Source organism: Apteryx rowi, unplaced genomic scaffold (genome assembly GCF_003343035.1).
Source record: "Apteryx rowi isolate R43461 unplaced genomic scaffold, aptRow1 scaffold_228, whole genome shotgun sequence".
Taxonomy (NCBI): domain Eukaryota; kingdom Metazoa; phylum Chordata; class Aves; order Apterygiformes; family Apterygidae; genus Apteryx; species Apteryx rowi.
The window spans coordinates 412,621-426,606 of NW_020448619.1; the positions used below are offsets into that span (position 1 = coordinate 412,621).

General features: G+C 49.4%; 1 protein-coding gene across 12 annotated transcripts in view; it reads right to left on the reverse strand.

Annotated features, from left to right (window-relative positions):
- Window positions 1-358: 358 nt before the first annotated feature.
- GPR156 (G protein-coupled receptor 156) overlaps window positions 359-13,986 on the reverse strand; it is a 64,281-nt gene continuing 50,653 nt past the window's right edge. For 10 of the 12 annotated variants that reach the window (XM_026065440.1, XM_026065446.1, XM_026065443.1 and 7 more), the window contains 7 exons: window positions 11,656-11,791; window positions 10,594-10,704; window positions 9,521-9,646; window positions 8,955-9,050; window positions 5,770-6,006; window positions 3,283-3,441; window positions 359-3,092 (listed from right to left, as the gene is read on the reverse strand). In XM_026065440.1, the coding sequence (XP_025921225.1) occupies window positions 1,716-3,092; window positions 3,283-3,441; window positions 5,770-6,006; window positions 8,955-9,050; window positions 9,521-9,646; window positions 10,594-10,704; window positions 11,656-11,791 (2,242 nt within the window). In that variant the 3' untranslated portion in view covers window positions 359-1,715. The remainder of the gene's footprint in view (window positions 3,093-3,282; window positions 3,442-5,769; window positions 6,007-8,954; window positions 9,051-9,520; window positions 9,647-10,593; window positions 10,705-11,655; window positions 11,792-13,986) is intronic. The other 2 variants (XM_026065447.1, XM_026065448.1) reach the window with 2 other exon arrangements.

Sequence of the window (13,986 nt, forward strand, 5' to 3'; positions counted from 1 at the left end):
AAGATAAAACAGCTTCTGGAGTGTCCAAGCTAGTGGTGGAGGGGCATGCTCTAGCATACCTTTATAAATCACCACCCTTCCCCTCCTACTTCTCCAGCATCCCTTCTGCATCAGGAAAGCCAGCAAGGACAGTAAGTGCAGCCTTTCCCTGTGCTGCGATTGCCAGAGACACTCCACATTTCCACACCTGTCTGCTCTGGCCTGTGCTGTGTATTTGCCTTGCAGCAATAGAAGACACCCAATCAATGCATCTCACTCGGGCCAGAGCCAACCATGCAGCCTCCAAGCTGTAAATACCCAGACATGTGTGAAAGAAGAACCAAAGGAAATTGGTTTCTGTTAGTTGAAGGTGACAAATGAAATTGGGATCACCCTCTGGAGTGTTTCCATACTAGGAACAAAGAGGGGCTGTGGGAATACTGTCCCCATAAGACTATAGATTTTGGAGATTTGTCTTAGAAATACAGATTTCAGCAAGCCTGGAAAACTGTGAAGGTGATGGGGAAAAGAAGGAGACACTGGTGAGCGGATACAGAAATTAGGTATTTCACCATCATAAGAGAAAATTGAGAGGGAATTATTAATTTCCATCAAAACTGGGTTTAGGGTTTTTCTGTTACCACCTCTTTTTACAAAAGCATCCTTTCGAAGCAGTTTTTAGGCACTGAACTTCAAGTCTCAGCACCCCTCACTTCTGTAAAGGCAAATGCACGCTGAAATGCTTTCACAAACATCCAACAAAAGCAGGCACACCAGATTTACTACTCTTGATATTTCTGAGATAAAAATAGAACAGACCATATTAAACAAACCGAAATCATTCCAGACTACTTCATCCACCTCAAAGACATACAGAAGGGCACAAGACCCAGAAAAACAAAGCAAAACAAACAAACAAAAAAAACATTTGCAGATCCTCTTTTCAGATTGTTAGCTTTTCTTTCCCTTCAGCTCTGCCCTGAGTCTAACCTACCACTGTGTGACTGAACTACACAAAATGCAAAGTCACCTCCAAAGAAGTCACCTTTGGACTCTATTTTCTCACTCAGACACTACAAAAAAAAACAACCAAAAAACCACCAGAACATAAAGTCATGCATGTGCTCCCCGCTCAGAGATCCTTCCTTCGCTGAGAGAGCAGCACATCCCAGGTGAGTGGCAGACTGCAAGCTCTCCTGGAGTCTGCTTGTTTCCAACCTCCAGCTGGATGCTCCTGGGAGGCTTTACAGCAACAGAAGTCCTCTGTCTGTCTGTCTGCTGAGTGCAGCAAGGAAACAAGTTTCCAAGCTGCAGTGCTGCTCCTTGTGGGCACGAATCAGCCAGCGCCCACGGGGGATCCCTCTGAGATGCAGAGGAAGTCCAGCTCTACAGTCTGTCCAGTCCCCCGCCTTTCTGCTGGGGTGGCTGACACCAGGACTGGAAACGGCTGGGTGTCTGTGGGACGCAGGCAGCTGTTCAGAGTGACCAGGACAAAACCACCAGCCACGTTCTAAGAGTGCTGCTAACCCGTTACCAGACAAACACAATCCGCAGTCACTGCTGACCAAGGCTGGGTCTCAAATAGCAGCCTAGAGAGGCGCAAGATTGGTTTCCTATGCCTAGATCCCAGCGCAACACACTTCCCTCAAAGGGATGTATTTCTTTTGTATCGTTTCAAACACAGTGTGTTTTGGGAGGAGAGGGTGGCACTTGCCTTTGGGGTAGGGTGGTTACAGTCACACAAAAGTGGGTTCCAGATCTTCTTTGAAATTCACTATGGGCTGAGGCCTGCCGTGATGCTCTGCCCAGCGGCCCGCAGACCCACCTGGCTCTGTGTCTGTGTCTGTGCTACTGTTGTCAAGGGAGTCGAGCAGGCCCTGGAAACAGAGTTCACAGTAGGGCCGGTGGCAGCAGTGAAACATCTCCTCAGAGCTGCTGCTGGAGTCAGAATCCGGGTAATAGCACGGCGAGTGCAGGAAGGGCTGTGTTGGCTCCCTCGGAGCATCCCACTGTGGTGGAAGGAGATGCAGGAAGGCATCGCGGGTCCACTCTTGCCCAGCGCCTGGACATACTGCTGAAACTGCACTGCCTGCCTCCCGGATTTGGGGCTCAGGCCAGCCCTGCCATTCTTCCGGCTGGAGGCAAAGCTCAGTGCTGATGGCTGAAGCGGACGGCACCAGCTGGTAAAGGAGCCTTCTGCCACCGGTATCACCTCCTTCCTCCAGAGACACGTGTGTTGACTCCTCACGGCTCCAAGCACTTATTCCACCACGCATCCTGCTGACCGCCTTGTTCATGACACACCAAGCACGGGGTGACACAGACCCAGGGAAGCAGGCAGAAGGAGGAGGCAGAGGGATCCTCCTTTGCCACCTCATCAGGTCAAGGCTGAGGGGAGTGCAGGTGTCTGAGTAGCTTCCCTGGGCTCTCCATGCCCCACTCCTCTCACATGGAGGGCCCTGGCTGCCTTGCAGGGGCCCCTGAGGTGAGGCTGGGCTGTTGATTTTGCCATCCAGGCTCAGCTCTTGCAAGATTTCCTGCAGCTTTTCATTGCTCACATAGTTGACCCTGGCAGGCTGTGCCCTGGTCACCCCACTGCTTCCCTGGGGCTCTGCTCCCCTGCCAGCACCTGAGAGCTCCTGGCCCAGCAGCTGCTGCAAAGGGTGCCCGGTCCTTGGGGACCTCCTTTGCTCCTGAGCACCTTTGGGGCTGTACTCAAGGATGTCCTCCCCCACGTCAAAAAGCAGTATCTGAGAACAAGCAGGTTCCTCAGGCGGCACATGCTCGTGGCTCACATGTTTCTGGAGGTCCWCAATGTCACCACTGTACTCGAGTTTGCTACAAGGCACCAGATTGTGTTGTGCATTCAGTAAACTGGGAGACTGCCACCCATTCCACTCAGTGGGGCAGTGCTCCAGAGGCACCCCATTGCCTGCCGCAGCACCACCACGCTGCTTGCCGTGCTCCCCTGAGCTCTGGGACCAGGAGGGGAAGGTGGCGCATGGAGCTGCCCTGGGTGCAGGACTGCAGCCACACTCCACAGCCATCAGCCTCATCAGCTTTTCTTTGGTGGTGTTCACCTGCTCCTGGAGGCTTTCGATCACGGCGTTTTTCTGCATCAAACAAATAAATATGTCAAGCCCGGCACAGGCAGAGGGTATAGACATGCTGAAGATTAAAAAGCAAACAGGTCAGAAAATCAAATCAGTCTTCTCTACATAGAGAAGAAGGAGTTGGGCGGTGGGGCAGCCGCAGCAGGGGACATGGCTGGGGCAGGGGGCCATGGCTGGCAGAGTCCCATACCTCCGAGAGCAGCCGCTGCATGGAGCTCTTCTCCCCCATCAGCTGGCAGAGCTGCTCTGCACTGCACGCCGAGTGGCAGCTCCGGCTCGGGCTGCTGAAATACTTGGCCATGTGGCTCACAGGTTGGTTTTCCTCTTCAAAGGCTTTCCACTGCTGGAGCTGTTGAGTACAAGAAGCCATTATAGGCATGGTAGGCGCAGGCTGCACGTGCATGGAGGGAGGCAAATGCAGCTAGAGACAGAGAGAGACAAAGGGGTAGACGGAGAGAGAGACAAAGACCATGTGTGACAGAGGAGCCTGGAGAGACAGAGAGAGACCACTGAACCACACGGTGAAGAGTCACTTGGAGCCTCCTGCAAATCTGAACTAAAGCCCTACCCCGTCTTTGCTTTTAGCTTTTAATACAGAGTTAGTTCCTGCCTATGCATGCTGCAAAAGCCCCCCTCCTCCTTCCCCCCGACTCAGTAATACACAAAGAGAGCAGCATACACACCTTCTGATCCCTGAATCGTTGGTGACAAGTTGAAAACTAGCAATGCTTAATATCTGCTTTTCTGTTTGGTATCTGCACGAAAGCCTTGTGCAGCCTAGATCCAGCTGCTCATCGATTTCAAATGAGCAATAGAAGAGCAAGCCCATTAGGAAAAACAAGTTGATGAATTAAAAGATCTAAGTTAAATAAAACGTTCAAGGCCCCAAGGCTACAGCAGAAAAATGGGGTAGGCAGAATGCACAGTCAACCTGTGCAGTGCAGTTCATCAGCTCCTCTGTCCTCACTCTGACAGGTCTTACGGTCTGCAGAGCATCACCAGTAGTTTTGGTGCCTGGCACAGGAGGTTTGGTCCCTAACCCAGGAGCTGGTAATCTAGTGGGTCAGGTTTCTGTGGTTTTACCTTATCAACTGATCACAGGAGAATCGTTGGGCAGACTCAGGGACAGTAACATTTACTAACAGTAACATTTAGCAATTTGGGCATGGGGGAGGAGGATCCATCAAGGGCTGTGGGAAGAGAAACTCAGCCCTTATAGGCGTGGGGGACATGCTCTTAGGGAAGCAGGGCCACTCGGGGTGTTGGGGACGAGTTGCACAGGTTAAGCTGAACATTTGGGGAAAGAAGCAGGAAGAATCATTGAGGTTGGTATGGGCTTCTGGAGATCGTCTAGTCCAATGCCCCTGCTCAAGCAGGCTCAGCTACAGCAGTTTGCCCAGGACTGTGTCCAGTTGGTTTTTAAATATCTCCAATGATGGAGACACCGCAACCTGTTCCAGTGTTTGACCACCCTCATGGCAAAAAAAATTTTTTTCTAATGTTTAAATGGAGTTTCCTGTATTTCAATTTGTCCTGTCACCAGATACCTGGTGTCTGGCTCCATCTCCCCTGCTCCCCCCATCAGATGTTTATATACATTGATAAGATCCCCCCGAGCCTTCTCTTGCACTGAACTGCTCTTTCTTGTGTTTCACTTCTTCCTCCCTTCCTCACCTCGTTTCCTTGAGCCTGAATGTTCCTCCAAATATAACACTGAGTAAACAACTGTTTCCTCTCATTGTAACAATGAGAGTATTTTTCCCACTAGCATTACGGTCAAACATGCCAGACTCCTCCTAGAGGACATGGGAAGCAGAAGAGCAGAGTGTTGCCACAAAAAGCTTCCTTAAAACATCTCTGCATCCTTCCCCTCGATCACTGCAAAGCTGCATTCCTCTCCCTGAGAACACCGAGAAAGACAGCTTCCCCTGGGGACAACAATATTTGTTGTCAGCAGCTCACAACACCTCTGAGCTTGGCGAGGCAGTCTGAATTGCTGGACCTGGCTTCATCACCGCTGTGAGCGAAAACCCTTGATGGCTCACAGGAAGCGCATACACAGGGTACAGATTGAGGACAGCAGTATGAAGGACAGATTCCACTGCCCCTGTGGAGGAGGGCAGCAGCCCATATTGCCTGCACATGTGCCCTCTGCATAGGTGCCACTTGGGTCACGCTCTTGCGCAAGAGCTTCTGAGTGGCAGCTCTGAAACCGGTCTGCACTCAGAGTTCTCATGTAATGTTGCCATAAAGCAAAGGACACATGTCAAGGGATGCGCTAGGTACGTCAGGCTCCATGATTGGCCCCAGGAGCAGGAGGGCTGCGGGGTGGAGTGGTAGGCAGGAGAAGGTGCACTATGCTGCTAAGGCCAAGGAAGGGAGTGGAGGCATGGTCCAAAATCTGGGCACAGGGGAGGAAGATCCATCATGGGCTGTGGGGAGAGAAACTCAAACCTTAGAGAGCTGGGGGACTTGTCAGGGAAGCAGAGCCACTTGGGTGTTGGGGACACCCAACTGGGGAGCAGAGCAGAGCAACTGGGGAGTTGTGCAGGTTTGCCTGAACACTTCGGAAAAAAAAGCAGGAAGAATTATAGCCTGGGCCCCTACAGCTGTTACTGTTATACTCCCGAAATGTGCCCATTTCCAACCAGGTCTCAGGACAGAGCTGGCAGCATACCTGTGGGACAAAAATGAAACAATTGATTGTCGTTGTACACACAAAGATGCCTCCAGAGGTGAAACCAAACAGCAAGTTGTGCCAAGCATGGAAGAAACGATGAACTAAAAAGACAGTCCCAGCAGCCAGGAAAATGAGGTTGACCCCAATGATGAGCGTCAAGGACTGGTTGACTGGTGGAGAGCTGATATTGTTGGTCAGACCAGCCAAGTACGTTCCATACAGCAACAGGATACTCTGGAATCAGAAAATAGAGCCTGAGTTCAGAAAAGATTTCCAGAGTGTGAAAAATTAGAGCCTGACACAGTCAACCCCCATTTCATACTGAGCCAAGAGAGCTTGGATACATTCAGTACAATTCTAATTAATGCTCTTCGATCTATAATGCAGACTTTCAGCTTGTGATGGTAACTCCACAGCAGATACCCAGCATGCTGCTGCAGGTCCAAAGCAGGATGCTTCATCAGCAGAGGCCAGGGGAGAGGGCAGGACTGAAGTTGCCAGCAGGCCCCACGGGTCCCAGCTGAGGGGTACCAGCAGCACTTGAGTGGGGAGCTGAGGATGAGGTCAGCAGGCAATGCCACCCAGCAAGGCACAGCCAGGACACGCAAGGAACACACGATGAAAATATTCACTCCAGAGTGCTGGAACAGGAACACCAAAGACAGACAGACAAGAGACAGAAATCCCTTCAGGGAAGCGGGGTGGGGGAACCACTCTGCCATCAAAGAGCAACAGCATAACTCTGACGGAGCAGAAAGGAGATAGCTGTACAAGGAAAAAGCAAGACAGAAGAAGCAGAATTTTAGACCAGAGGGAAGAGAATGTAGTTGGTGCCTCCTTAAACAGAAATCCAGGAAACTACTGGGTACTGTTCTTTTCCCTGCTCTTTACAGTTTCCTGTCTGAATCTAGTCATGGTGAAAGGTGTTAAAAAATGCTCTGTGCACAGAGATCCTCCCTCCTCAGAAGCAGGTTGGCTGTTTCAAGACAGACTTACTACACTGCTTCTCAAGTGTCTCACTGGTACATATTCCCAGTGTAATCAGGAGTAAGCTAATCACCTTTGCAGATCAGGAAGGAATTCCCTCCTTCACCAGGTCAGACTGGTAGGAAACACTGAGTATTTTTTTTGCCCTCCTCTGTAGCATAAGGTATGGTCTGTTTTTAGGATAATCTGGAAGTACCACCTAACAAATTCCCTGTTCATGCAAGGACTGAGAATACCAGAAACATGTCTCCTACATTATTCCTGTGGCACATAATATAGGTAAATAAAGGTAAATAGGTAAATAAAGATAAAAGGCCTGTTGGCCTTTTACCAATAGGTATTAAAAGGCATCAAGAAATGCTTTGTGACCTGTGCAGCAGATGCTTTTTAGCCTGTTCTAGACCCCTCTATCCTGTGGCTGCAAGGCCCAAGACTTGATGACCTTGATGGTCACTTCCAGGGTTATGTTCTTCATCCTGCACTCTTATGGGCAAGAGAGGCTCATATCCACAGCCCTCATGCTCTCTGCTGAGACCCCCAACGTAAGAGCGCCAGGAATTCCCAAGGAGGAATTGTGATAGCGACACCTGCCTCGCTGGGAATGAGAGTGACACCCAAATCTACTTTGCGGGATCAGCACTGGATCATAACCACATTCACCACAGGGCACCTCCAAATACACGGCCCAAAGGCAATCCAATTTGTAATCTCTGAGCAAGAAAAAAAAAAACAGTACCCAAGTCCCAACTAAAACTCATACAGTCTGTCTAGGACACAGACAAAAGCACTGCCATCTGCTAAACTAGGACTTTGACATAGGAGAATAAGCACAGGACTACACTTTTGTTTGTTTGTTTTAATAAATCTTGAACAAAGGACTTTGCTCATAATTCAAGGTGTGACATTGGCAAGTAATTTCTGTTCATTGCTCTGTGCTTGTAAAACCAGGATAATATACTAAGCAGCTTCACGAAGGGCTGAGCACATTAATGCCTTGGAAGATAAGAAGTGCTATATACATGCATAGATAAACCTACTCACACATTAGCATCAATCCAGATTAACTCCAGAGAAACCACTAAATACGCTATGACACCCAGTAGATAGGATCAGAGTCAGGTTCAGTGCAACTCTGTGAAGAGCACATGTGACTGGGAATGTTTTATTCTGAATGAGAGGAATGGAAACAGTTCGTAGCAGTTGTAGGCACAAGCATTATTCATCTAAAGCCTGAAGAAACCTAACATAAACTGGAGGCAAAGTCAGGGAAGGAGATGTAGCACTGAAACAGGCAGCCCAAGGAAGGTCTGCAATCCCTAGGACCAAAAGCCTTGGAAGAATGGGTTAGACAAATGTCTCTAAAATGAACCGGAGCAGGAGAAGGACTTGACAGTGTCCTGAGGTCTCTTCCTGCTATTTTCCCTATGATTCTTGGTAGACAGTCAATGTGTATTATACTATAGTGAGTCAGAAAGGAACTGCTTGTATTGCATACAGATTGAGTCATTCACAAAGAAGCTGTGATCTCATAAGGTTCATCAAAATCAGCTTTCTGAAATGCTTCCAATCTCTGCCAACCCAGAGACACATGAGACCACAGATAATTACTGCTATAATTATACCTACATAGTTATATCAGTATAACTAACTCTTCTGGAATAAGAATGGCCACATACAAACTAAGTCAGTGAAAGCGTATTTCAGTGGCATAGTTAAGCTGATATACATCCTGTAAAGGTAGGCACCAAGCACTTATCACCTGCACCTCTTTGACTTGTGGTCAGAGGGCTCAGGGTCTGAGCTGCATGGTACATCACTACAGTAGATAGTCATCTGAGGCTTTATGGAAGAAGTGAGCTTTAGAGAATATAAAGACACAAGTTTTAAGATGGGGTATACATGAGGTGTGGGAGTTTACAGGGAGAGAACTAGAGAGACAGTATGTTCAAATTCATGTAGAAGAGATGGTGAGGCAGAGAAGAAGAGGCTAATGGATTTTATAGAGAATGCAAGGAAACATCAAGATGGGAAGGAATGGAGATGGGAGGACTTTCAAGATTAGCAGGAGCAGCTGGTATCTGCAATATGCACAAAGCCTGGGAGGGCCATTAAACTGCAAATGCTGCTGAACAGTTAGACTGGGAGACTGGGAGGAGGTGAGATACAACGCAAGAATCAAAAAAGAGGTTACGCACCTTAAACCCTAAAATGAGAATGAGCCAAAGATCAGAGTAAAGAGAGGCGCAGGACTGCATCCAGCTCACTGAACAGGTCATGCCCTTCTCTGTCACCTAGGAAGCAATGGGAACGCAGAAGTGAAGGTCGCTACCCCTGTCCAGGAGCAGGGACAGATGGACAGGCAGACAGGTCTACAAATTAGAGCAGGTCTCCTCTGTAAGTACCAAAAAGGAAGTGCAAAAACTGGTGCTGCCAGAGGCAGAGAGTTAAAGGAAGAAAGATTTTGATATTCAGCTGCCAGCACGGTTGGTTAACATCTAGGTTTTCTAACCATGGTTAACCATCTGCAGATGTCATGGATCTCTACTCTGCCACCCAGGTGACCAGCACAGTTTGGTCAAGGTCATCCACTAGACCCTATTGCTTGGCAAAGCAAAGCTCTGAATTCATCTTCTTTCCTTCTTTATCTCTCTCTCTTTCTCTCTCTCTCCCACCTCCAAGTGCCTGACCATGCACCCACCTTTTCCACAGAGATCAGACAGGACACACCATGATGCTCCCCCACCTCTCCTTATCCCTTTACCCGCAGTGAGATGCTGAGGCTTCGGAAACACTGGATTGGATCAGAGAATACCCACGTCAAGAGCAACACCGCATCCACCAGCACCAGCGCTGCCACCATCGCCAGCAACTGGAGGTCTTTGATAATCTGCAAACATGCAGAAAGTGTTACAGTCAGGAGCAAACAGACATCAATAATCTCCTTCCCTCTGGGCCTCTTTCTAGTTGTTTCTTCCAAGGGACATGTTTACCCTGATGCTTCCCCCAGAGAGGAGTCCTACAGGTCACCTATATCCAAGTGGGCCACAAGATCACTGTCTCCAGCTCCAAAACTCTTGGAGACCTAATCAGGCTTGGGCCATGAATAAACTCTCACTGACTGTGGGGATAGCTGGTAAATGCCCTGACAGAAAACAGCACTTCCAAAACAAAAGTATCATCCATTTACCTACATCACAAGCAGGAAGAAAAAGAGTGAAAATAAAAGCTTATAGGATTATTATATTGCAAGTTTAACATGGACCCCTGATCCCTCAGTAATGGGAGTCCTTGCCCATACTCTGTTCCTCTGCAAACCCTCGTTTCACCTTTCCTCTGAGGCCCACTTGTTTCACCATTGGAAAGTGGCCCTTGTAAGCTGTAAGGTTGCTGTTACGTGAATAAACATATTCAGGTGGCTCCCATTTTCCTCCCACCTGTTGTATCCCCTCTCTCTCCTGCAGGGGAGTATCCAGCACTCCCTCCCTTCACCCAAAATATCAGATGCATCTGGGGGTTGCCCCACATCTGAGATACTTGAAGATACCTGGTTTATCTTCATCCCACAAAAGAAATCAATCCAAACCCAGACACAACACTGGTGTGTTGTGTAATGAAGGCAAACTGTGGTATCCAGTTGTTTGCAGCCCTGTAACCCACCTCCGCTGTTACTTGCTAGTCTTATCAGGTATTCCAAAATGGTTTGGGACTTCCTAGAGTTTGTCTCACTTTTGTAGAGTGTTTTGCTTTGCTTCTTGCCGCCTCCCACATCCAGGTGCCTCGCAGAGGGAGGTTACCTGTACTGGGCTGCTCAGCGCCCTGGCACCAGATACTCACCACCCGCTTGTCTGGCACCCGCTGGGTGAACACTTTGTAGAGCCGCCAGCTTTTGCCCAGGACAGGCCCAAACACCAGGGAGCTCCCGATGCACAGCAAGCAGAGCCGCACCTGTGAGCAGAAGGCAGAGACAGGGGTGAAGCAGCAGCAGCAGCAACCAAGCTCTTGTGCCTTTCCTGGCACATGGCTGGCCAGGAGGCTCTGCCCATGCAGGGTCTGACACACCAGAGATGGGATAAAGAGATACAGTGGGGATTGGATCTATGCTGCTCTGGCTTCTGGAGGGCCATGCCAGGTATTAGAGAGTCGACTACAGGGCAAAATAAATTAAAATACACCTATTCCTATGCATCCCACCCACGTGGTCAGCAACAAGATATCCAGGGTGCAGAGCAGAGGTGGCAGGAGCAAACAGGAAGGCAGGAAGAAGCTGCTTGGCAGAAATCCCTGCCTCTTTCTCTCTGCCTTGAAAGGCTCTTGTCAGAGGAGCAGTGAGAGCCAGGCAGCTTGAGAGTGACAGCTGCACAGAGGGTCGAAGCGCCAATAAATCACTAGCTGGCATCTCTGTTAATTATTTCCACCCAGGTGGCTGAGCAGGACCTCCCTGCTTCTCAGCCTCTCCACACCATGTCCCGTTCCCCTTGCTGGGTCAGTGCTGAGTCCCTGGTCTGGAAGCGGGGTGCCCCAGGTCAGGAGTTGGGGATCCATCATGCCAGTCGGCATTTCTGCAAAGATCGACTCTGCACCCAAGAAGCTCGGCTGCTTGCCTCCATATTGTACTTTTAAAAGCCAAATGGTCTGCCTGGCTGTCTGCAGGGCAGCTGCTGCGGGCACTGCTCCCTTCCCTGGAGACCTGACTTGGATTCCTCCTTGCGCTGTTTGCTTTTCATAATCAAATAGAGAAGGCTGTGCAGATGTAAAGCATCTGGCTGCGTTTTGTGTATGTGGAAACAATACAGTCAAATGTGCCCAGAAGCAGGATGGCGACAGGCTGTAGGTAAGGAAGATCGTGGACAAGTGTGTGTGCATGTGGACACCCATTCCAACAAAACCCTCACCCACCTGAATAAACATTTCCATCGAGTCTCCAGACAGCAGGCTCTGCTCCTGAATCCCAAAGAGGTAAGCGCTAGAGTAAGCCAAGCCACTGCCCAGCAGGGTCACAATGTTCAGATTGGGGCTGGACATCTTCACAATCCTCCAGGAAACAAAGCAGGGAAGGCAGTGACAGTTACTGAGCACCATGACCTGGCAGCAAAGGTGCAAGGTCCCCTTACCCGGATGATGATGGCCATAAGGGACACCTCCCTGACTCACTGTCCCGTCCCCCCCAACCCCTGCTGCTCACAGCTCCCTGGAAAGCTCAGCCACTGCCCCATGGTGCGTACCCCATCTCCTCCCTGGTACTGCTGGAGTGCTTCACTATCTTTATTCATTTTGCCCTGGCCCAATACTCCTGTGAGATAGCAAGACCCCTTCTCCCCAAAATGGATGGGTAATGAACTTGTCCCATGGCACCTCTTCCCCCTGCATGTGCCTGTGGCACAGAAACGCATACCCGTGGCAGCTTCAGTCAGCTTCCTTACGGACAAAACTATGGCAAGCAATGGGCTTTAGCTACCAAGTACACAAGGTCACAGGAGGGTCTGTGCCACCCCAGCTCCTCTGCTACCTGTGCTCATGCCAGGCAAAATAAAGCTGCGCCAGCTGTGCCACCTCCCTGTGTCCCTGCTGCAGTGCAGAGCCAGCCGACGCAATGCCCCACCATCGCGCAGGAAGCCCACGGCACAGCGTGCAGCTCGACTTCCCAGGTTCATGGCCAGCATCTCCCTGCACTGCCCTCTGTCACAAAGCAGCAGAAATGAGAGGTGGAAAACCCCACTAATGCAGCCCAGGGTGACTGTCCCCAGCAGTAAGATTTCCAGTGCTTTGGATACAGCAGTTTCTGATGTCTCCAGGAACAGGTCCTTCCCCCTTCTCCTTTCTTTGAGGATATTCTTCCACATTCAGTATAGTCTCAGACACAGAGAGCTGTCAGCACTATTCAGGCTACAGTTTTCCTTCTTTAATTTCACGCCATTACTCATAATCTTGCAACTGCATTGAAGGAGAGGAGAGCCAAACCACTGATCTCCACAGACCTGTCACCCTTCCCCAGCACTCCCATCAAGCAAAAGCCTTAGCTCCTGTCTTCTCTCTGTGTAGATACATCCCTTCAATCCGCTGCTAGTAATTTCATTTCTCTACCCTTGAACTTCTTGCCGATTCTTGCTACCTCTGAAGCAACAAAGAGCCTAGGATTCAATCCAGCTACCTCCCTGCCTGCCTTCCTCATCATGCCTCTCTCCCTGGTGAAAGACATTAATCAGATCACACTCTAAGCTGCAGACTGACAAAGGTCATCTTTGCGCTCCCAGGTTCAGTAGGCAGACCAGCATTTGTTTGCTGCAGTGGAAATAAATAACATACATTCATTACAGTTTCACTCTGAGAACCTCTTTGGGGGTCTAAATAATTTTGCAATCAATTAAGATGGCCACAGAGCTCGACACCACTTTGCTTCGATAAATTAAATGCTTGAGACCTGGAGACAGAGTGTGCAGCTACTGCACCATATCAGGCATAGGGCTCAAGATAAAAACATTATGAACAGGACTTTTCTGAGTTTAAGACAGTTATAAGAAGCATTAATTTCCTTAACAGAACCAGATCACTGAAACAAGAGCAGCCTGGACTACACACACATGCATGTCTCTGTACAAAGCAAGGCGCACAGAGCACAAAGGCTTTAAGTAAAGCTTGAGAGATGCATGTATCGATGGGGGTGTGGCGGAACGCAACTACCCCCCACCACCACACACACACATCTCAGGCTCAAAGCGTGGCAGAACACAACTACCCCCCCATCTCAGGCCCAAAGTGTGGTGAAGCACAACTATCCCCCCCAACACAAACACCTTATCTCAGGCCCCAGCTGACCACAAATAACTGACTGCGCCCAGGGCTGACCAGGAGGAACTAGGTGATACTGGTTGCAACTGGTGAGGCCAGAAATGGGCATGAGATCAGCAAAAAGGTATATTTTCCCCAAGACAACATGAGATCATCAAAAAGGGTATATCTCCACACCAAATATTGCATCACCATGAGTCAAACTCTGTGCCCATAAATAGCACTGCAACCTAGAGCCCCTTGAGCTCTCCTGCACAGCAACAGGCTGCATGGCGGTGAATCTCCCCTTGAGCTGGGATGCCTCTCAAGGTTACTCTCCTGGAGTTAAGAGAACCTCTGACAAGAAACCGTTGGAGTGGTAAGAAACTGAGACTCGGGCAATAACAAATGTGCAGTAAGATTTGCTTGCTATGACTGCACTGTATGGCCATCTTCAATAAA